The sequence below is a fragment of the Zosterops lateralis genome (genome assembly GCF_965231275.1).
Source record: "Zosterops lateralis genome assembly, chromosome: 12".
Taxonomy (NCBI): domain Eukaryota; kingdom Metazoa; phylum Chordata; class Aves; order Passeriformes; family Zosteropidae; genus Zosterops; species Zosterops lateralis.
Genome location: NC_139772.1, coordinates 13,015,410 through 13,037,797, shown reverse-complemented (window position 1 = coordinate 13,037,797; position 22,388 = coordinate 13,015,410). Strand labels below are relative to the sequence as shown.

At 51.4% G+C, this 22,388-nt stretch overlaps 2 protein-coding genes across 2 annotated transcripts; one reads left to right on the top strand and one right to left on the bottom strand.

Annotated features, from left to right (window-relative positions):
- The first annotated feature begins 46 nt into the window (after window positions 1–46).
- COG4 (component of oligomeric golgi complex 4) lies at window positions 47–15,485 on the top strand. Its single transcript, XM_083870114.1, has 19 exons — window positions 47–185; window positions 653–735; window positions 1,386–1,500; window positions 2,290–2,464; window positions 3,068–3,261; window positions 3,682–3,787; window positions 4,867–5,024; window positions 5,569–5,627; window positions 7,081–7,214; window positions 7,739–7,857; window positions 8,202–8,368; window positions 9,010–9,175; window positions 10,633–10,695; window positions 11,155–11,271; window positions 13,151–13,243; window positions 13,551–13,634; window positions 13,928–14,029; window positions 14,423–14,551; window positions 14,763–15,485. Exons 1-19 carry the CDS (start codon window positions 114–116, stop codon window positions 14,895–14,897), a joined length of 2,271 nt encoding a protein of 756 aa, XP_083726240.1. The 5' UTR covers window positions 47–113; the 3' UTR covers window positions 14,898–15,485.
- Window positions 15,486–15,827: 342 nt separating this feature from the next.
- On the bottom strand, window positions 15,828–22,319 carry LOC310914329 (L-fucose kinase-like). Its single transcript, XM_083870398.1, has 18 exons — window positions 22,163–22,319; window positions 21,934–22,014; window positions 21,726–21,845; window positions 21,403–21,544; window positions 20,946–21,073; window positions 20,742–20,843; window positions 20,158–20,328; window positions 20,017–20,084; window positions 19,502–19,872; window positions 19,037–19,247; window positions 18,775–18,941; window positions 18,446–18,673; window positions 18,168–18,311; window positions 17,893–18,012; window positions 17,633–17,820; window positions 17,337–17,436; window positions 16,619–16,842; window positions 15,828–16,418 (listed from the first exon to the last, which is right to left on the bottom strand). Exons 1-18 carry the CDS (start codon window positions 22,301–22,303, stop codon window positions 16,302–16,304), a joined length of 2,823 nt encoding a protein of 940 aa, XP_083726524.1. The 5' UTR covers window positions 22,304–22,319; the 3' UTR covers window positions 15,828–16,301.
- Window positions 22,320–22,388: the final 69 nt, after the last annotated feature.

Here is a 22,388-nt window from a genome sequence, read left to right as displayed (position 1 = left end):
CCTCAGGGCGGTATCGGCCGCGTCAGCTGCGTCCCAAGATGGCGGCGGCCACGGCGCCGGGGCTGAAGCCGCCGCCGGGGGAGAGCGGCGGCCCCGCCGCCTCCGCCCTGTCCATGGAGCGGATCCAATCGCTGACCGATCTGGCGGACCTGGAGGCCGCCTACAGCCGGCTGTGTGAGGAGGAGGTGTGTGGGGCCGGGCACGGGAGGCGGCGGGGCCCCTAAAAGCGGATGCCTCGCTGTGACTGTGCCCCTCATTGTCGGATACTCACTAGACGTGTTTAATACGGACTGAGCCGCCCCTGGGGCCCGGCCAGGGGTCGGTGTCGCCTGCGCGGATCCCTGAATCGTGAGCAACCTGGAGATTCTGGGATTTCGTACACTGGAAACTCGGCCAGGGGAGGAGTTTGTGGATTATCTGACTTAAAAGTGGTGTGAAAGGGTTCCAAAACCTTTGCTTTCAAATGGCAAAACCACAAAGATTTAGAGGATTAAAGAAAGCTTAGAAAGGATTTATTTGTCACATGAGTTCTTGGAAGCACTAATGCCTTGTTCTGTGTCCTTGGCTTGGATGTAAGCTCTGTGATAAATTGCTGGCCTGGAGGAGAGCTGAAGTCACACAACACCTCTTTTTTTTTTTTTTTTTTTTTCAGAAAGTCGTACAGGAAGAGCTGGATGCCCTCCTGGAGCAGCAAGGCACTATAGAGAATAAGATGGTTGCTCTTAATCGCATGGGGTTAGTGTTCCAACCCCCCCTTCCTTCTTGCTGCATGACCCAGATACTCCTTTCAGTGTTGTAGGGGAAGCACAGCCATTCTCAAAAACGGTTTGTGGTACGGAACACCAGCTGGATCCTCATCTCCAGGTGCCCAGTTCTTCTCAGCAGCACTGAGAGCTGTGCCCTCACCTAGACTGATATATTTTGGTGTAGGCTAAAGCAGCTTTTTGAAAGTGTCATCTCAGAGGTTGCCAGGTTTCAGCATCAATTGTTGGATCAGGTGCCTTGTGCCAGGCTGTCTACAGGTATCAACAAATATTACTGCCTCTTCAGGGTGAGGTTGTGCAGGCAGGCTGGAAAGTCATCCTGAATGGCCTTGTGTGTAGTAGAAGCTTGGAGGAAAGGTTTACAGTCTTCACCTCCACTTCAGAAGTGGAGACTGTCATAAGGGCCAGTGCCGTGTTCATGCCCTGTGTGGTAGCAAGGCACAGCCAGTCTGTGCAACCTCTTCCAAAGCAGTCAGTCTGTTCCTTTCTCCTGCTTTGCTCCCAGGGGAAGGGAATGAAATGAGTGAGGGTATTGTGACAGGGCCAGCTGTATTTGGAGGAAGAGCCATCCTCTCTGCACACCATCCAGCTGGTTAATGTGTGCATCCTGTGTGTTCCCAGCCCTAACCTGCAGCTGATTGAGGGGGATGCCCAGCAGCTGGCAGGGATGATCACCTTCACCTGCAACCTGGCCGAGAACGTCAGCAGTAAAGTCCGTCAGCTCGACCTTGCCAAGGTAACTGGGTTCAGGGGGTTGGAACTTGTCACCTCCAAGCTGTGTCCTGTGCCCACAGCACGACAGATGTGCCTGCCTTTGGTGGGCAGGTGGGTTGGAAACTGCTGTGTTCTTTATTTTAGCTTTGTCTTTCTGGGCTCCTGGATATTGCATGGTTAAGACTGGTAGAATCATAGAATGGTTTGGGCTGGAAGGGACCTTAAAGCTCATCTCATTCCCAACTCTCCTGCTGTTGACATGGACACCTTTCACTAGACCAGGTTGCTCAGAGTCCCATCCAGCTTGGCCTTGAACACTTCCAGGGATGCTCCTCCCTATAGCAGCTGGATCTCCAGCATCCTCTCCTGTCCATGCAGCTCCTGGCAGAATACCCTGAAAGGGTCACTAGCAGTCTTGTTAACTACACAGTGCTGAGCACAGTGAGATGGCCACTATCACCCAAGCCAGGTCAGGAATCTGGGCTGTTCTATTCCTTGTCTGAGGACAGGCTGAAGGATGTCAAAGCCAGCACTCAGCACAACTGCTCAGACCAAACGGATAATGTATGGTGTTGTCTCTGGTCTCTGCCTGTTTGTTACAGAGGACTGTGGCCTCCAGTTTCAGCCTTAATTTTGACAGATGCTGTTCATCCTGTGGAGCCACTGGTCTTAGCATTTTTCAAGTAGTGTGGGGTGTAGTAGTTTTGTTGTGTAGAGTCTGTTTCTTTTTTTCCCTCACGCTGTGTTCTCACAATTCCCTTTCCCCGGTCCCTCCTGCAGCTGTAAGCATTACTGGTTGCCTTTCTTGCAGAACCGACTCTATCAGGCCATTCAGAGAGCTGATGACATCCTTGACCTGAAGTTCTGCATGGATGGAGTTCAGACAGCCCTGAGAAATGAAGACTATGAACAAGCAGCAGCTCATATCCATCGCTATCTGTCTCTGGACAAGTCAGTGATTGAGCTCAGTCGTCAGGGCAAGGAAGGTAAGCACTGTTTGTGAGGAGATGCTGATGAGTCACCTTTCCAAAGAATATCCAGAGGTTGCTCATTTCCCATGGATTGCCTCAGCCCAACAGACAAAGCAGAAGACCTAATGCTGGACAGAGATCTTAGTGTTTTATAGACTGACATAGAGGTGAACATTTTTGACATGTTATTACACCAGAATTTCATTAATTGAAAAGGAAGTTCCTGACACACTGCTGTAATAGTATTTCAGGTGCTAACTAAGCAAAGGACAAAATACTCAGGCCAGAAGGGAGGGAGAAGGCTCTGTCAAGGAGAATTGTTCTTGTGTTACAGTGTGCTACCAAACAGAGCAACTGGAAATGAGAGAGTAAATTGCTAGATTCCTAAGAGGAGAATCCCAGTGGATGTGTTGTCCTCCTCCATGCAAAATCACAACATTACATCATGCACAAACCTGTCTGTCTGTGCCTGTAGAGGAATTCTAGTTGTGTCCCCTGCATCCTCAGCTTGGGGCTGCACAGTGCTGGTCTCTCTCGTGGGGAAAAAAAAAGTAGCCCTCGTTACAGTATTAACATTGTGCTGTCGCTTTTCCCTTTTTTTTCTGTCCTTTTGACCAGGGGGAATAATTGATGCCAACCTAAAGCTCCTGCAGGAGGCAGAGCAGCGTCTGAAGACAATTGTTACAGAGAAATTTGACACAGCTATGAAGCAGGGAGACCTGCCCCAGGTGGAACGGTTCTTCAAGATCTTTCCTTTGCTAGGCTTACATGAAGAGGGGCTGAGCAAGTTCTCTGAGTACCTCTGCAAGCAGGTAACAGGCTCTGTGACACCCAAGGGAAAGCAAAACCCAGTCTCTGTCAACAGATGTTGTGGAAAGAGATTTTGGTGGTGGCTTGTTCACCTTAAAAAATAGCACTGGCCCTAGTTCATATCTCTCCCTGCATTTGCGTGCTGGGATGGGTTTTCTGGCGTCTGAATACAGATCCAGAGGCTGCCTGACTTCTTCTGTGTCTTGCTCTCTGCACTTGCTTAAAAATCATCCAATGAGCCTGGAAAGAGAAGAACAAGTTTCTGCCTTTCCTTGAGCTTTCCACAGGACAGGAAAGGAGGAACAACAGTAATAACTCTTTCATTGGGAAGGCCAATGAAAGCTCTCTAGGGCAAGGACAGAGGACCTGTGGGATGAGGAATACCTTTGGGCGTTCAGCTGACTGGTCCTGTTGTCATGCAGGTGGCCAACAAAGCAGAGGAGAACCTGCAGCTGGTGATGGGGACAGACATGAGTGACCGTCGAGCTGCTGTCATCTTTGCAGACACCCTGACACTCCTCTTTGAAGGTAATCTGCCTTTCCTCTTTCCTGACTGATTGCAAATAGTTCATGATGAGGCTGTCCATCAATTTAAATGCTTTTAATTTTAGTTCACAAATGCCTCATTCCCGTTTGACCTACAAGTGTTTCACGCTCGAGGGATGGGGACACAACTAGCAGGATTTATTCTAACCAGGAGAGGGCATCACAGTAAGCAAGTTTTCCTCTGTACATCTTGTACAGGCATGAAGTGGATTTGCAAAGGATTTGTTGGCTTCCTCCAGGAATCAGATTCTTCCTGTTCTCTGCATCCTCAGAACAAATGGGTATTCCCTGGAGGTTTCTTTAGACTTGCAGCTCTCCAGAGAAAAAAAGTCAGATCCCTTAGAGATGAGCAGCTGTTGGTGCCTCCAGGTCTGGCTCTTCAAGAAGCACCATGGGAGCTTGAAAGCAGAGAAGGAAGAGAGATAAGGGAATATCAATGCTCTGTGGGAATGTTATCAAAGACAGCAATTGAGATCCCATGGTGATTAACCAGCTTCTCCATGAAATCTGCTCTGGTTCCAGGCTGCATCCCTGCCAAGTTACTCTCCCAGCCTGGCACCAGTAGAACTTTCTTGGCAGTAGTGTCAAAAGAGGAGTGTTGCTAACTTTTGGGGTAGAGCATTTGTGAGAAGAAAGCAATATTGTAGAGATACTTCATTGGAGATCAGCTTTTCCTCCAAGGAGTTCTTGCCTTTGCTAATGTTTGCTCTCTGTGGCAAGTGTGTGCTCAAGAGCCACCCCTAGGCTGATTTTTCCCAGTAACCTTGCAGGTGCTGAAAGCTGGGACTGGGTTTAGGTGGCAATTGTGTCCCCTGCCAGATTTAGCTTGTGTGGCTTTGTCCTGGGGAAGCTTTATACTTTGTATCTTGCTGGGCTGAAGGGCAGCTGGCACACAGGGCATGGCAGGAGTTCTCTTTAGGGACAGAGAGATGGCTTCTGCTCCAGGAGATTTGTACTCTGTCTGTGGACTGAATGATCTTTTTTTAGGTCTGGTCTGTGGAGCTGTGTAGCTCTCCTGTGCTCTGGGAACTGCTGGCTGAGTCTCCCTGCTCTCCCCACAGGGATTGCTCGCATTGTGGAGACCCACCAGCCCATCGTGGAGACCTACTACGGGCCAGGGAGGCTCTACACCCTCATCAAGCACCTGCAGGTGGAGTGCGACCGGCAGGTGGAGAAGGTGGTGGACAAGTTCATCAAGGAGAGGGACTATCACAGGCAGGTAAGAGCAGTGTGAGGCTGCCTGATGCAGCCAACTGTGTCCTCCATCCAGTTCTGTGGGCCTCCAACAGCCACAGAGGCAGCAGAGTTTGATCTTGTGTATTGAGAGAAACCTTGTTTTACTCCTTATTTACCCTGAGAGCTGAAGGTGTTCAGCTTGTAGCTGTGCCTTGTGATGCAGAGAAGGATTTATTTGGAGCATGTTAAATGCATCCTGGGCACTCTTTGCTCTGCAGGTCTGTAGGGTGCTTGCAATACACCTTCCCCATTGTCTTGTTCCTGGTTAGATACAGGGATGATGTTACTGTCTCAAAGTCACATACCTTGGTGTCTCTGGTCAAGTCCCATCCCACCACCCCTTCTGGCAGGATGAGCTCTGCCTTGTAAGGAGGAGGAAGTGAACTTATGTGGTTCTCTTCTCTGGCAGTGCTTCTTGCAAAGCATTCCTATCACCCCCAGTGAGTAAGCACTTCCTTAGGTGATAGCACAACAAGTGTCTGGTAACTCCAAATCATCAGCAAAGACCCTTTCTTTTGTGATTGCAGTTCCAGCAAGTCCAGAATAGCATGATGAGAAGTTCTTCTGCAGAGAAGATTGAACCAAGGTACAAAGAAAACCTCTTTACTCTCGCTAACCTTTCACTCTTGAGTTGTTATTAATACTACTTAGCATTTTGATAACTCCCACTCTTCCAGAAGCTTGTGGGTATTAATTCATAAAATCCAATTGTTAGGTGCCCTTCACTGCCCTTCTTTAAAAGAAGCTTCTACAGTGGGATTTTTTTTTTTTTTGCTTAGTCATTAATTCTAAGCCTTGGCTCTAAGCATTCCTGGAGGGTTATCAATATCACTGCACATGGAGGACTGAGATTTTAACTCCCTGTGCCCATACCCTTTCATGGCCAGAGTACAGTCCTTGGTACTCACAAAACAGATCAGCTCCCTGGACAGAGAATTTGTGACAGAATCAGGAATAAATCTTTGAGTCTTACTTAATCTGTACTGCTGCTGCAGCAGCTCTGTACCATCAGTTTCCTGACAATGAACTGTAGTGCTTTCAATCTCTTTCTTTTTCTTCTTAATGTAAATATTTACATAACCCTTAAGCAAGGCTATTTGAAAGTGCACACAGCCCTTCTGGGACTGCCTGACTTACAAACATGCCTTGAAAGAAAACTTAGGTTCCTCAAGGAAGATGTGTTTGTGAGCCTGCATAATTAATATTTCAGCAGTAATATCCACTTACTATTTGCTCTGGCTAACTCTGCATGCATCCCATTTTTTTTCTTTTTCATCTGTAAGATAAAGGTGATGTTTCCTTCTCCCATTTGTGCACCATGAGGCTTCAGGCAGGATTTGTAAAATTATTCTGTGCACACTGATGAAAAAGCTGATGTGTCAGTCTTTCTTTTTTCATAGTCATCTCTGATCTGAACACTGTGTTCTGCATTGTAACATGCTTTATTTTTTTGTCGTCTCACATTTCCTGAGCTGCTGAGCTTAAACAGATTCTTCTTCATCTGCAGAGAAACACAGGAATCTGTGCACAAAAACACATATATGGAGATGGCAGGGACCAGGCATTTCTAACACTGGCAACATAGGGCTCATAGAATTGTAGACAAACTGAGGTAGGGAAGGACTGATGAAGATCTCTAGTCAAACCTCCCACTCAAAACAGGGCTCATTTTGAAGTTACATGAGGTTGCTTTGAGTCTTGCAGTCCTCACCACTGTGATTTCAATGTGGATATCCCCACATCTATGAGGAAAAAGAGGGGAAGCATTGCTAAACCTTAGAGTAGAGTTTGTGAGAAAAAAGCAATATTGTAGAAATACCTCCTTGGAGCTGATTTTGAAGGATATTTTGATTGTGTGTGTGTGTGTATGCTTTGCACATACCAGTTATTCTGCTGAGCTTTGCCACTCAACGGCGCAGATGGAAAAGGGGCAGTACTGATCTCATAGTAAGGGAACAGACAACACACTACTTAACTGAATTAAATTAGTACCTTTCCTTTTGTAGTCTTGTTGTCTTGATTCTTGCTATTTCTTCCAGGGAGCTTGACCCTATTTTAACAGAAGTCACTCTGATGAATGCGCGCAGTGAGCTCTACTTGAGGTTCATCAAGAGACGAATAATAGCTGATTTTGAGGTGGGAGATGCCATGGCCTCAGAGGAGATAAAGCAAGGTAACACCTTGAGTACCAATACTCACAGGCTCTGCTCATCAAAGCCAGAAATTAAGACCTACATGAGTTAGTGGCAGAGCAGAGTGATGCAAAGACACTTTGGGAGCACTCTGTGGAAGACGATTGTGTAGCCTAGACTTTCCAAACCTATTCTCAGCACTGGTTGTTCCCTCTAATAGGGAAACCAACATTAAGAATGATTGTAGAGTATAACAAAGTAAAGTCCCCAAAGAGAGGAAGAGCCATTTGCCATTTGGTCACTGCAGACACAAATCCTAAAGGTGGAGGCCATGAAAAAACAGGCTCAAGGTTTTGGTACTCTGAAGAGCTCTGGAAATCACTTTTGTCACCTGCAAAATCCAGCTCAGCAATTTCAGCTCCACAGCTGAGCCCTGTGATTTGTTCTAGGCTGGGCTTGGCAGGTGTGTGTCTGTTTGGTCCCATGAGACAGGCAGCAAGGGGACTTCGTGGAGCTGCCTCCTGGCCTTGGGTTCCTGCTGATGGGTCTCTCTTGTGTTCCACAGAGCATCAAAAATACCTGGACAAGCTCCTCAACAACTGTCTGCTGAGCTGCACCATGCAAGAGCTCATCGGCTACTACATCACCATGGAGGAATACTTCATGAGGGAGACTGTCAACAAGGTAGGGGAAAACCTCTTAAATATTTTTCCTGTGCATGCTCCTTAGTCCTCTGGTGAGCATCCCAAGGAAGGGATATATGTACATGGCAAATCTGCAGTTGTTGGCAAAGTCTTTTGCTTCCCTTGGCCTTGAAAACCAGGTGGTTGTTTCTGAACTTTGACTTTGGACATACCCCAGCTATCTTCCATGTCTATGGGCTACTGCAAACTAGTCTGAGTGGTGCCAGCCACACAGGACATAGTTCCACTCAGGGTGAAGTGGGCAGATGGGCAGTTTGGTCTCTCAGCACTGCTGGGGCTGTGTTGCTCAGTGAGCTCAGGGCACTAAGACAGCTTTCTTTGCAGGCTGTTGCCATGGACAGCTATGAGAAGGGCCAGCTCACCTCCAGCATGGTGGATGATGTGTTTTATATAGTGAAGAAGTGCATTGGGCGTGCTCTGTCCAGCTCCAGCATAGACTGTCTCTGTGCTATGATCAACCACTCCACCACTGAGCTGGAGTCTGACTTCAGGTAATGAAAATACACCAGATTTGTTGTAATATGCCTCCACCTCATGTTCTGCCAACAGTGGTTGCTATCAGATGGTCTTCCTTGTGTTCTTTGCCTTTGAACCTCTGGCTTGTCATCTCCATGGAAGATGCTCATAGGAAGCAGTAAGAGGTCTGGGAAGCTGGATCTGGGCATCTTTTCTCACAGTAGGGGTGATCCAACTGTAGGATAAACAGAAAAAAGAACCTCATGGCCCAAAATCCCTATGAGAAGAAGTTGCCTTGTAGCGTTGGGGTCCTACACTCCTTAAGGGTACATGATCACCCCTAGTTGTTCTGTGGGTTACTTAATGACTCAAACTTGGGCTGAGACTGCAGAAAATATCCTGCTGTTTTTCATTCCATTGTGGGAGTGAGGAACTGTGTCTGAAGATAGCAGGCAGCTGCAGGTAGGATGTTCAGGAAAGCTCAGAAACTGGGTAGTTATGTTTTTCTTTCAGCATTCAGATGCTGCCAGGAGATATTTGCCAGCTTTTTTTTTCCCCCTTTGAATTTCCACTACCTTGTTCAGGTCAGATCTCAGACAGAATGCTGTCCCCAGGCACAGAGCATAATTTTTATTGTTGCTTGCTCTAAACCCTGGTGTGTTCTGCTTGCCTATAGGGAGGTTCTGTACAACAAGCTGAAGCAGGGCTTCCCAGCCACAACCTTCCAGGACTTCCAGAGAGGGGTGACCAGTGCTGTGAACATCATGCACAGCAGCTTGCAGCAGGGCAAGTTCGACACCAAAGGCATTGAAAGCACCGATGAGGCCAAGCAGTCCTTTCTGGTGGGTTTGGTGGCTGTTCTGCTGTAGAGTGAGTTGGGGTGGGGAGAAAGACAATGGGGAACTCTTGGGAACAGGATTGGTGTGATTGTTGTGTTCAGAAAACCTGAAAACCTGTTCAGGTGTGGTGGGTGGCCTGCTTTTGGATGTCTGGTAGATGCTTCTGCCTTACCTCATGTTTGTAGAGCTTCCACACCAGGCTTGTGCAACTGTGATCCTGTGAGTGCCTCTTGGGCTGCTGTGATGACAATTCCTTCCAGGCTGGGGAAGAGTCTGTGTTTTTTTTGAGGTGTCCAATGCTGTTCTTCACAGGCTCCGCACAGAGGTGGTGAGGGAATGTCTAATCCACACCTTCCTCCAGACAGAAAAGTCCTGGCCCAGGCTCAGCTCCTTCACTTACCTGGTTGAAGAATTTTCATTAGAGCAGGGTTGTCTGCTCTGCTTGGTCTGCAAGATCCTCCTGTTGCACTCTAACAGCAGAACTGCAGCTGTCTGTTTGCTTGAACAGGCACAGGGAGGATTCCAGACCCCTCAGAGAGCATCTGAAGTGAACCTTGTCACTCTTGTCTGCAGTGTAACACAACTTTCCCTATGCTGGGATGCTGTGCAGACTTTAAATTGTGGGAAAGACCTCACTGGGAGAACATCTCTGGCTCTGCTCTCCAGGTGTGAGCAGACCTGTGGGCAGAGACTGAGAGCACTGGAGAGGGGCTGGCTCACCATGACTCATCTCCCTCAAAGTGTTGTGGACAGCCAGTGCTGAAGAGGTTCCTTGGAACTTTCACTGTTGAGGAGAGAAGGCAACAAAGGGAGCAGGAGGGACTGAACTCCTTCATTTCATAGAATTCTTTTTACAGGTTTCTGCATTTATGAAGCAAAAGGCTTAAAATATCAGTTCTTCCACTGAATTTCCTCATTCACCTGTCACCTTGCCTCATTTCCCTGTTTGCGCAAACCACAGCTTTATACTGACATTTAGTTCAGCTTCAGCAGATAGAAAACAGTCTGTTCAGTGGAGAACAGTGGAAAACTCATCTGGCAGGAGGGCTGCTGATTCCTTCTGCCTGTGCCTCCCTGTCTCCCCTGCTGCTCTGGACACAGTGTATAAAACATCACCCTCAGCCACTCTTGCTCTCTTCTTCATGACACTTACAGAAAGTTGGGGGTTCGTTATGACTTCCATCCATCTCCAACAACATCATGATCAGGATGATGAGGAAAAACAGTAAACTGTCTTGAACTCTCTACTAGCTGGGGGTTCAGCACATCTGCTCAGTTGCTGGAGTTTAGCTTCATGCAGCTCAGTGAATCTACAGTGCTTTGATCTCACAGTAGCAACTCTGTCCCTTTACTTACAGTCCATACTGTTAGCAGGGCATGGATTAAATGTATGGATTTGGGGATGAGGTGCTGGTAAATTCCATTTAATCCGACTTGGGTTTGTTTGGGGTTTTTTTCAGGTGACCTTAAACAATGTGGAAGTCTGCAGTGAAAACATCATGACCCTAAAGAAGACTTTGGAGGTGCAGTCTGTATTCTTTACTGGTTTTTCCTAAATCAAATTTGTAATATCCTCCCTTAGCAGGGGCAGGGGTTAAGTAAACCATCTGGACTTAGATAAGCCCGGGTTCATGAGGTCTTTGCTCTCCAGCCTTAGGGAAGCAATTTTGAGCTGGCAGAGCAATTTCCAGGTGATAGTAGCAGCCAGAAATACCAGCTCCTCCAGCCTGACTAACCTGGTGCAGGAATAACACAGACAGCATGGAGAGTCTGCAGTTCTCTGGTGCCGGGCTAGACAGCTTCTTTTCTTGCTGTCCTTTCTCCCTGCAGCTGGAACCAGCAGCCTCTGCCTTTGCAGGAGCAAGAGTTGAGCTCCTGTCCTAGCCTACATACTGGTGGGCAGCCAGAGCTCAGCAACACAAAGGGATAAAAACTGCCCAGGTTATTAATTGGCAGCTTGCTCATGGATCTCTTCCCTGCAGAGTGACTGCAGCAAACTGCTTAGCCAAGGATTCGGGGGAGAGCAAGCACAAGCCAAGATTGAGAGCTGCCTCTCGGACATGGCTGCTGTCTCCAACAAATTCCGTGACCTGCTGCAGGTGAGTGTCTCTCCAAATTACTGCTGGCTTCCAACACTGGCTATTGGTGTCTTCAGGGATAACTCTGGCAGGAATCACTTCAGGCCAGGGCCAGGCCATATCTGACTCCAGGAGTGCTGGTTAGGGTGGAGGAGGGAGCAAATCAGTCAGCTTTGAGGCATGGAAACAGCTCCAGCCCATTTACACAGCCACACCAGCTGGCGGCTGCATAAAAAGCACTGGAAGCTGCTGCAGAGACAGAAGGAATGTTGCTTCATTTGTCTTCACTCAGCATGGACTTGCAGTTGGTTCAGCATTTTCAGGAGAAGAAATATTAATAGCATTTCCATCTCCTCCATTCTCCCTCGTGGCACAGCACATTGTCAAGTTGTCCACAGCTTCACTAAGTAATGCTGAAGACAGGCTGTTGGTAGAGAAGAGCTGCTCTTTTCTCAGGTTTCTCCTTCTTTCCCAAATGCAAATAATCCTCAGCATGGAGCAGAAGACTCTCTGGCTAAACCCAGTCTCCTGTGGCATGGGGGGGCCTGCTGTCCTAAAATTTCACAATGGTCTCTGGCAGGGAGAGAAGCAGGAAGACCTAGTATCTAATGTGGAAGGAAACCAAGAAAAAGAGAATATTTTGAACCAGGTTTGCCTTTCTACTTCACAGAGGGGCCAGGTTATTTTTTTGTTTGGCTTTGCAGTTCAGGGCAGGTAGATGCTTTCTGTTCAGCACTGCCAGAAAACCCTCTTGGGGACTGTGGTCAGTATCAAAACCAAAGAGCTCATGAGCAAGGAGTAAAACTCTCCAGTCTGACTCTAGTGTGGTTTTAAAAGTGGCTGCAAAGCAATCCAGAGGCTGAGGAGAACGCTGCTGTGCTGCCTGAGTCACACACACACACTGAATTTGCCTCAGAAAAGGACAATTACCAGCAGGCCCTGCTCAGAAATGCCAGTTTTAGTTAAAAACTTCTATCAAATGCCAGTCAGAATTGGTACTGACATAGTTTCATGCTGAGTGAGCTTTCATGACACCGTGCTGAGCCAAAGAGGGGTGGCTGGCAGGAGAGGGCTTTAAGAACTCTCGTCACAGGGGACAGAACAGCCTTTGCTGACAGCCTGCTGCTCAGGGGAGATGGCATGTGCTGGGGTTATGATTAATTCAGGGAACTAACTGTGGTTACGGCTTTTATCCTCCTTTTAAGCTGCAGTGGAGGTGGGAGGCATCAGTTGAGTTCAGTCACAGTGCCCTGGCTGGTGCTGAGTGGAAAAAAAGGAGTTTGCGTTTTCTACCCCATGTGCCTCACTCCTGCCCGGAAGTCTGTAGCTGTGTGGTGTTGCAATGGGACATGAAATAAAGATGCTTGACTCCAGTTAGAAGGCAGTAGAAATCAGAAGGCTTTATTTACAATTTATTCAGCCCTTTTATAACATGCTGCGCTAAGAAGGCACGTTATTGGTCCATAGGGCTGACACCTCTCCCATTGGCTGAGTAACAGAAATAGCAAACAACACCTGCTGTTATGGGAAAGGAATATTGTTTACACAAGGTTGTTTTGGGAAAAATAAAACTATTGAAAAGTTTCCCTTGGGAAGACCTAGCAATTCTCAGGCTCAGAAAATATCTGGATCCACAGTGTGGGATGGGGTGGGGAAGCACAGACTACACTACAAGTCAGCAAACAGCAGCTTCTGAGCCAACATCCTTCCTCCTCTTCTTGTCATGGTGTCCTCAGAGCCTTCTTGCACCAGAAGAATGTGGGATCTGGGCCTTCTGGGTTCAGTTTTCTGTGCAAGTCTGTGGGTCAGTTTCCCCAGCTGAGAATGGGAAGCAGCATCAAGACAGCCTATTTGTAAAGATTTTGTGCCTCACTTCCTCTCTTCTTGCTGTCTCCCTCAGGAAGGTCTCAATGAGCTCAACAGCACAGCCATCAAACCCCAGGTGAAGCCATGGATCAACTTATTCCTCTCTGTATCCCACAACATTGAGGAGGTGAGGCTGTGTTCTCTGCTTCCGGTTGTACTTGGGCACTCTCTATCTTCTGCTCAGCAGCCCAGTCAGAGCAACCACTTTCCTTCCCCTCAGTTATCTACTGTTCCCTTGGCACAGAGCATCAGTAAAATACCCAGATCTTGCTCTGCAGCCAAGCCTGGAAAAGGACATTTGGCTACAGAGGAGCTTGAGAAAACGGAAGGGATGAAGTGCTGCTCCAGGAGGGACCTCTCTTCCTGTCCTCTGGGCCGTTGGCTGTGGTTTGCTTCAGGGCACATAAACAACCCTTTCTGCATTTCACTGTCAGGAGGAGTTCAGCGACTATGAGGCCAATGATCCCTGGGTCCAGCAGTTCATTGTCAATCTGGAACAGCAGATGACAGAGTTCAAGGTGAGAGAAGGAGGTGGCAGCCTGCCAGGCTTTGGCCAGACCTCCACATGGCCTCCTCCAGCTCCTTGCTTGGCAAGCAGAGTTGTCCTCCAGTGCCTTGCAGGGCACTTAGGGATCCAGTCATCCCCTTTCTGCAATTCTCAATGCCTGCTTGCAGGCCCCACATACTTGGATCACCTCTGTGATCACTTGTCAAGCCTGCAAGTCCTTATTTGTAAGCTCCCCTAGCCTTGGGCTTTAGGGATTTCTGCTCAGTTTTTCCTGACAAGAATGACACAGGTTTCTGCTTCCAGGCTGGACTGTCTCCAGTGATTTATGATACTCTCACTGGTCTTATGACCAGTCTCATAGCCATTGAACTGGAGAAAGTGCTGCTCAAATCCACCTTCAGCAGGGTAAGCAAAACACTCCTCTACTGTGTCATCTGTCTTAACTGCAAACCCTCAGTAAATGAGGGGCCAGGCAGATGTAAATATTTCCCTCAACCCTGAAATATTATTCTATAAGAAACTCTGCAACCACCAATGACCAGCTCAGGGACACCTTTACATCAGCACCCACAGGGACAAAGTGGATTTGGTAATGGGACTGAGAGGGGATGGCACCAAGAGGGGGACTGGGTTTCAAGGTGGGTCTAAACATAAACTGCCTAAACCTGCAAATAAATGATCTAACTGGGACCTGCCTGCTCAGAGACCTGCCCCTGTCTCCCTGTGATTTTAATAGGTGTCTTGGAATAACCCATAGGTCTGCTTGGAGAGTTAACAGACCTCTCTCTGTGCCCACAGCTCGGTGGTCTGCAGTTCGACAAGGAGCTGCGGTCCCTCATAGCCTATCTCACCACAGTCACCACATGGACTATCCGTGACAAGTTTGCCCGTCTTTCCCAAATGGCCACCATCCTCAACCTGGAAAGGGTGAGCTGCACTTGGTCTGCTTCTGCTGGGGGACTGTGGGAACATCAGCTGCACTGCACGCTGCTTTACTGAGTTCATCCAGATGTCATCACACCTGCAGGGTGTGGAGAACCTGGAGAAATTGCCCTATGTCTGATGATGCTCGAGTTCAAACTTACCTGTGAGGGCAGTCTGTGCTGAGTCATCTCCTACAGCTCCCCTCTTTTTCCAGGTGACAGAGATTCTGGATTACTGGGGTCCAAACTCGGGTCCACTCACCTGGCGCCTCACTCCCGCCGAGGTCCGGCAGGTGCTGGCACTCCGCATTGATTTCCGCAGTGAGGATATCAAGCGGCTGCGCCTGTAGCTGGTCAGTGCTTGGATTAGCACCATGCTGGAGCTAACAGCAGGAAGGTTGCAGTCCTGGAGCCTGCCCAGATCCTGTCCTGGGGCTGGCTGTTTGATGGTGTGGGGATGGGATGATGTCTGTCCTTCTGCTCACATTCCTTGGAGCAAAGGGTTTTCCTGGGCCTGGGAAGAAGACCTGCCATCCTTCTGTGGGAGCAGAAACAAGGCACCAGAGGAATCTCTCATGTTGAGAGCAGGATGATGCTATTTCTCAGAACACAAGCCTGTGCCTGCTCCTGCCTCCCTGTGCTCTGCTGCCCTGCACGAGGCCACAGGCCAAGACAGGTGGGGCTAGTGTAGCTCAAATACGGGTCTGCTGCTGCAGCTGTGTTCCCTCTGTGCCCCCAGTTTAAGGGTCAGCTACTGGAGTCACAAATACTGAGTCCTGGCTCTGTCCTGGTGGTGGTGGGGACTGTTCTGTGGAAAGGAAAAGGAGTGATTTCCTTGGAAGGTGCCTGGAAAATCACTAGAAAGCGTCTGTAGGAGATGGGGCTGTGTCCCTGCTGTCTCTGTACAGCTACTCTGTAAATAAACCTCGCTTGATTGAGCTGCAGTCTCCAGTGGTGTGTTCAGCTGTGGGCCTGAAGGGAGCTGGAGAGATGTGGGACAAGAGCTCTGCTCTGCTCCAGTTCTCCTCTTCTACTTTGTGCCAGGGCAGGCAGAGGATCTTCCTTGTCTTTCCTGGCTGCCTCCTGTGGCTACAATCCTGAGCTGTCTCCCTCAGCCAGGGCCATGGAGGGGGATGACCAGCCCTTGCATACACGTTCTGCCATTCCCACCCCTGGAAAAGTTTTTTCCATGCAATGCTGGGCCTTTGCTATCCTGTGATGAGAGAGCAGCCCTGCTAGGGACAGATGGGCACAAACACTTGCTGAGAACAAGCTTTTTTATTCAGACAGACTGCATGAACTAGTAACTTGCTTTCACAATTCACTGTTTCACTGCTGAAGCAGTGCCTCAGGATAGGAGATTCCACATCCAGCTGCATTCCTGGTGCAGGAGCATTACATGCTGAACAGGCAGCTTGGGTCCCTGCTGCTGGAAGAGCAGGAAAGCTCCTGCTAGATGCAGCATCACAAATGCTTGTTCCCTTTAAAGTACTGTAAAAACTGGAGTGAAACACCAAAATCAGGCTAGAGGCCCTAGCAAACTGTCCCTCCAGCAAGGCCACACAGCAGGGGTAGTTTTGCCTGCCTGCACAACTGGTCACAGCTTCTCCAGGCACTGTCTTTTGGGACAAGTAGCAGCACAAAAAGACCATATGGAGACCTAAGGGCACTTGCTGGAGCTGGCTGAAGAAGCTGCTCCTAAAGCAGTGGGGATTTCCCAGCCCTTATTCTGGATATCTGCCAGGAATGGGCCTTCACACAGCCCTGTCCCCTCCAGGGTGAGCACTGTTCTTCGTATCACATCCCACAACCTCCACAGAGAAACCACCTGTGTCCACTTCAATGCTGTGGATGCTGAAGTTGCCCAGTCCCTAGAAAAAGAGAGTCACAGGTTGGGGCAAGAGCCAACAAAGGACCCCTTCACACCTGCAAGGTCCCAAGAAGGGCATTGGAACACAGGATCACATTGGAACAAGCAATCACACTCCATGTGTGGTGGGGAGAGATGCTCCTTGTGCTCTATATAAGGCTGCTGCAAGCTGCCTGCAACAGTGCGGGGCTCACAGCTCACCTCAGTGTTTGCCAGGATGTGGTGCAAAGCCTCTTTCTGCCGAGGGGCTTTGGTTAAGATGTAAAGGAAGCCGCCGCCGCCAGCCCCAGCCAAGCACTGCCCGTGGACGTAGGGCCGGAGAGTGTCCATCATGCGCCCAACGGCCAGCGGCTCACAGCCCGGGGCCATGCACTTCTTCTGCTGCCAGTAGCAGTCCAGGCACTTGCCAAGGAGCAGTAGGTCACCTGCAGAGGACGGAATATTGCAAATTACTTGTCTCTGTTTCTCCCCCAAAGGGCAGAAACATGCTCGGCCCAAGCTAAATTCTGCCTTCTCTTTTCCAGTTCCTCCCAGCTCCGCCAGCTGAGCAGGCAACCCCAGCCCTGTCACGTTGCTATTTTTAATCCTCCACAGGGGGAGGATTTACTTGCTTTAATGCTCCAGCTTCCTCTCTGCAGCAGCCAAATAAATTCACTGCACTGACCAGGCATGGCCTCCAGCCCTGTCACCAATGGCACACTGCTAATCAATCAGATTCAGCATGTCTAACCCCCTCTTCCGCAAAATCTTTGTTTAAGCCTGAATTTTGGGATATTGTTTGGTGAGGGTGGGCTTGGGGGAGGATTTGAAGCTTCTGCAGCTGCAAGAGGCTGCACCCCCCCAGCCTTTTTCCCTGGGAAAGTTTGTGTTTCTTCAGCTGCTAAAAGGGCTAACTTGGCCCAGGGGAGGGAGCTCACACCTTGCCTCAAGGCCCGGGCACACTCCTCAGCATTGCTCACCAGCGCGTCAGCATTTTGCACAATGGAGGGCAGCCTGGCATACCAGTGTCTCACCACATCCTGCAAGAGGCCAGAATGTCCCTGTCACTGTCCTCCTGCCTCTGGCAGCACGTGGAGAGGTAGTGCTGCATCTATGGCCTTTGGGTGCCAGCTCCCTCTGGGGTGGCAAAGCTCTGCATGAGCGAAGGGCATGCCACCAAAGGCCACAGGGGGAGCAGAGGCCAGGCTGCAACACCCAGAGGCACCCAGGCGTTACCTGGAGCAGGTTGCGGGCCAGGCGAGTCTTCCCTGTGTACACCAGCAGGAGGTGATCGTTCAGGGTCCGGGTAAAACCATCAGGGACTGTGATCTGCTCCACTTCCACTCTGAGTGGCAGCTGGGCCTTTGACCTCCCAATTTTGATGCCAGGAACGAGCCCACCAACTTGGTCCTGCCAACCACCCCCTGCAGGGCAGAGGGTCATCAATTACTGCTGGGACCCCCACCTTGTGGGTCAGCTGCTCCCCCAGGCTCTACCTGTTGTCAGCCTCTGCTCCAGGTGCAGCACAGCGTGGATAAGGGACTCAGTGCTGGCAGCCTTCCCTGCTGCCCGGTACAGGGATGCCATCACTGCTCCTGCCAGGATGCTGCTGGTGCCTGGAGGGAGCACAGGTAGGGCCAGGGCAGTGAGGCACTGTTGTGTCCCTAAGGGCCTGGGTGCAGCAAGAGGGGTGGCCCATCCTGGTGCTGGCAGCGGGAAAGACTCCCAGGCACCAGTGAGAGACTGCTGAGCCCCTTCCCTGCAGACCTACCGAGGCCAGACCCATGGGGCAGCTTGGACCAGGTGTGCACCTCAAAGCCACCCCCAAAACTCTCCATCAGCTGGACCCGCAAAGGTCTCTGTGAGGGGAACTGCACAACCTGGGTGCAGATAAAGGCAGCTTTGAGCAAGGCTCCTGAAAACAAAAAAGAAGTAAAGCTGATGCCTGCCGTGCTATGTGCTCCCTCATCCCATTGGCCCCAAAAATGCCCATCCTGGCACTAAAGGGACATCATAGGTACAGAGCCAGGCTGGCAGGTGACCCCTCACCTGGTGCATGTGGCTGGCAGTAATCCTGTAAGTGCTCCAGCTCCCGGCACACCAGCTCTGCCACCACCTCACTCTGTGGTGACCCGCTGAGGGTGACGAGGCGCAGCTCGGGCTGGACAATGCGCCGCACCCGGGCGCCAATGGGCCGGCACCCATCCACCAGCACTGCCACGTCCACCACGGCCCCCCCGTGCTCGTAGGTGATGGGAGGTGTGTCACTCCAGCCACCTGCCAACACTCATCATCAGCCTCCTGGGGCAGCCTTACTCCTTTTACCCCAGCACCTCAGGAGTGAGACAAGGATCCTCTGACTCTGGGAATGCGCTCACCAGAGAGGTCCAGGCGGGCTGGACACTCCACCTGCACCCACTGCCCCAAGGGTGGCAGCTCCACCTGTTCCACACTGATGAACTGGCACGAGGACATCACTGCCTTCCGGACAAGGATCTGCTCAGCCCCCTCGTAATGCCGAGCTGCTCTCACCAGCAGAGCCGGCCTGGGATAAGAGAGATGCTGAGCCCACTGCCACATCTCCATGACAGCACCAATGCCTGGAATGGGGCAGCTGCCTCTTGCCAGCCCCAACCTCACCGGCTCATCCACTTCTGCCGCTCAGCAGCCAGCTCCTGGACACCACCAGCAATGTCCCCGCTCTCCAGGCACCCAAAAGCTGAGGCCCACTCCCTGTTGGCAGCAGGACCACTCCGCAAGCCCCCTTCCCCTTGTGCCATGCAGCCCAGGACCTCAGCAATACAGGCAAGTGCCCGTGCTGCAATACCAGCATCGCTGGCCGTGGAGGCAACTAGAAAATAAAATAAAAGGAGGCTGCAAAGCACAGCCAGCGTGCAGGCTGCGCCCCAACCAGCCCACTTCTGCCATAAGCTATCCCCAAGGGAGCGGGACTTGCATGATTAGCACCCACCTGGGCTTGTTGGATGCCCTGCAGGTACACCCCCACGGGGTCCTGCAGTAGGGGGGAATCACTGAAGGGGCGGGTGAGGGGGAAGCACTGGACAGTCCTGATAATGAGAGATGCAGCTCATGAGTCCAGCTCACCCTCATCCAGTGTGCCCAGCACAGCCTTATGGTAGCCCTCGTGGACGGCGCTGCGGGCGAGCGGCAGGAGGCTGCTGTCCTGGCGCCCCAGCAGCACCCGCCGCACCTTGCGCTGGCCCTGCAGGAAGAACAGGGCCTGGCGTGCGCCCAGCTCGGCTTCTGTGTCCAGGCAGGGCAGCAGCTCCTGCCAGGACATACGCCAGGCTGTCCGCCAGCGTGCCAGCTGCTCACTGGTCACCGTGGCCAGGCCCAGCAGCCACAGCACATCCTCCAGCCCCAGCGCCTCGCGGGCATGCAGCACCGGGAAAAGCCGGGCATTGAGCAGGCAGCGGCTCCTCCGTGGTGTCTCAGCATCCCAAAGGTCCCCTTCCCTGATGGAGGGGAGAGACCATCAACACTGCCCTGGGGCTCAAGAACACCTTCCACAAGGGGAGCTGGAATGTGGGATGGGTTGGGGTGGTTATGACATGTCCAGGAGCTGGGTCTACTGTCCTATTCTGACATGTGGCACCTACCGTACGCCCGTTCGTTGGAAAAACTCAGCCCAGGGCACATTGAGGTAGGTGGCTTTTTCCACGGGGCTCTGCAGGGACACAGAGGGGCTGATCACACTTTGGCTTTGCTGCGAGCCTTGTGCCACTTCACTGCCCCCGCACCTGCCAGTCGTCGAGGCGGCCGGTGAGAGTGAACACGCGGCAGGGCAGGTCACGCAGCCGGACGTGGTGGCCCTGCAGGACAATATCACGCAGGGGATGGTCCCGCAGGGCTGCTGAGGAGTCCACGTTGAGGCCCGAGAGGAGGCAGCCAGGACCGATTGCCAGAGGACCCTGAGGAAAAAGCAACAGTGGCTCCCAAATCAGAGCCAAATCCTCACCGCAGAATGGGACAACCACCCTGAGAGACAAGGTGGTGCCAGCACAAGCCAGGTGGGCAGCACATAATTTTGTCATTAAAATTGCAGAAACACAGACTAGAGCAATTGAGGCCAGGCAACGGCCTCCAGGGGCTCACTGCAATAACAGAGCCCCCAAAGGAGAGGGTATGCCCTGGTTCCCAGCTCAGGACAAGCAAAAAGGCAACAGCCACCAGGGTGCCCAGCACCAGCCAAAAGGCAGCCCCACAGAGGAAGGGCACCCCAAATCTCACAGCTGTGGTTCCCCCATCCTAGGCAGCAACACATTGCCCTGCTACCCATTCAGTGCACTGGGAGCTGTGTGTCATGCCCATCCTAGTCATGTACCTGGAGGTGACAGTGCTGGATGACACTGCCAGCTGCCAGCCGCACAGCTCCTTCCAGCAGGCAGTTGGTGATTGAAGAGCCATCCTCCAGGAGACAGGGCTCCTGCCAAGGGCACAGAGACACGTGGGACCAGGGTCTGGGGACACAGCCCAGAGCAACCCCCAAAAAACACTCATGAGCAAGGTTGGGGATGGAAGGACATACATCCACGTGGGAATGGGCTGTTTTGCAGAAGCGGAGGTGGCTGGCAGAGCCAGGCAGGAGAGTCAGGCTGCGGATGTGGTCACTAGCAGAGGCAGTCATGTAGTCGTAGGATGCATTGGGAATGCAGGCTGGGAGGGGCAGGAGAGCTTTTAGTAAATCGACAAAAAAAAGTGGGTGTGTCTGACACTCATGTGAGCCTGGCTGGATATCCCCAGTTGAAAGGGGGGGGAGTGAAGACCTGAGGACCTCCAGTTGTGGGGAGACACAGATGACCATCAGGCCCTGACCACCCCATCTCTCCCCATACAGGGAAGAGGGGCAAGGAAGGGGTCACATCATATGCACTCAACTCAGCACAGAATCATGGAATGGTTGGAGTTGGAAGGGACCTTAAAGATCACCTAGTTACAACCACATGGGCAGGGACCCTCCACTACAAGTTGGAAGGAGCACTCACCCATGCTAAGGGGGAAGCCACGAAGAGCTGTCCACAGCACAGAGCGGGCACTTCTCACACTGGCATCACCACCACCCTTCACAAAATCTTCCTCTGTCACCCCCCCTGCCATGCACAGCACAATGTCGAAGAAGAGGGACAGCTGGGGAGAGATGGGATTTGTTGAGTCCAGCCATCCTGAACCCCACCCTGCTACTGGGTGCGCCCTCCCACTACTTCTCCTATCCAAATCTGGCAGTGTGAGGGCAAGCAGACCCTACAGAGATGCCCAGCAGTGACACCTGTGTGGCAAAGGGTCCTGTCCCCCACAGAGGGGCTGTCACCTGGATGGGTGGTGCCCCTGAGTCCAGCCCCATGTAGGTACAGGCGTCCAGAGGAGGGATGACGTGGGTGGCCAGAAGCTGCTCAGCAGCGTCCGAGGAGAAGAAAACAATCCCGCAGACCTGCCAGGCATATCAGGGCTGAGGCTGCAGCTGTGGTGACACAAGGGATGGGCCTGGCAGGGTCACCAACACCTGAGTTGTGCCATACCAGTGGGACGGTGCCATCTGGCCCCACACACTGCTGGATCTGGGCCTCTGTGCCTTTGTAGATGATGTCACGCACCAGCCCCTGGGAGCAAAATCACCCCAGTGAGCTCTTCAGGGAACCCCAAGCCAAACAGCCACAGCAGCACTGAGACCTCAGCGCCCAAGGGATCAAAGGATTGGGGATCCCTGCACCTCCAAGGGATGCCTCTGGAAGGGGGAGCTGCCCCCACCTGCTCATTGGTGAGGTAGACCCCATGGTTCCTGGCATATACTGGGCTCCCAGGCACTGCGATCACTCTGACGCCCTGGAAGCCATCCCAGTTGATCTCTGGGGGGAGGGACAGAGACCAGAGCCCACTGGGGCAGTGCATGTACTCACACTGGGCACTACTGCCTGAAAATCTGGACCACAGCAGTGCAAGTGGCAGCACTGATATGCTCCTCACCGTGCCCCCA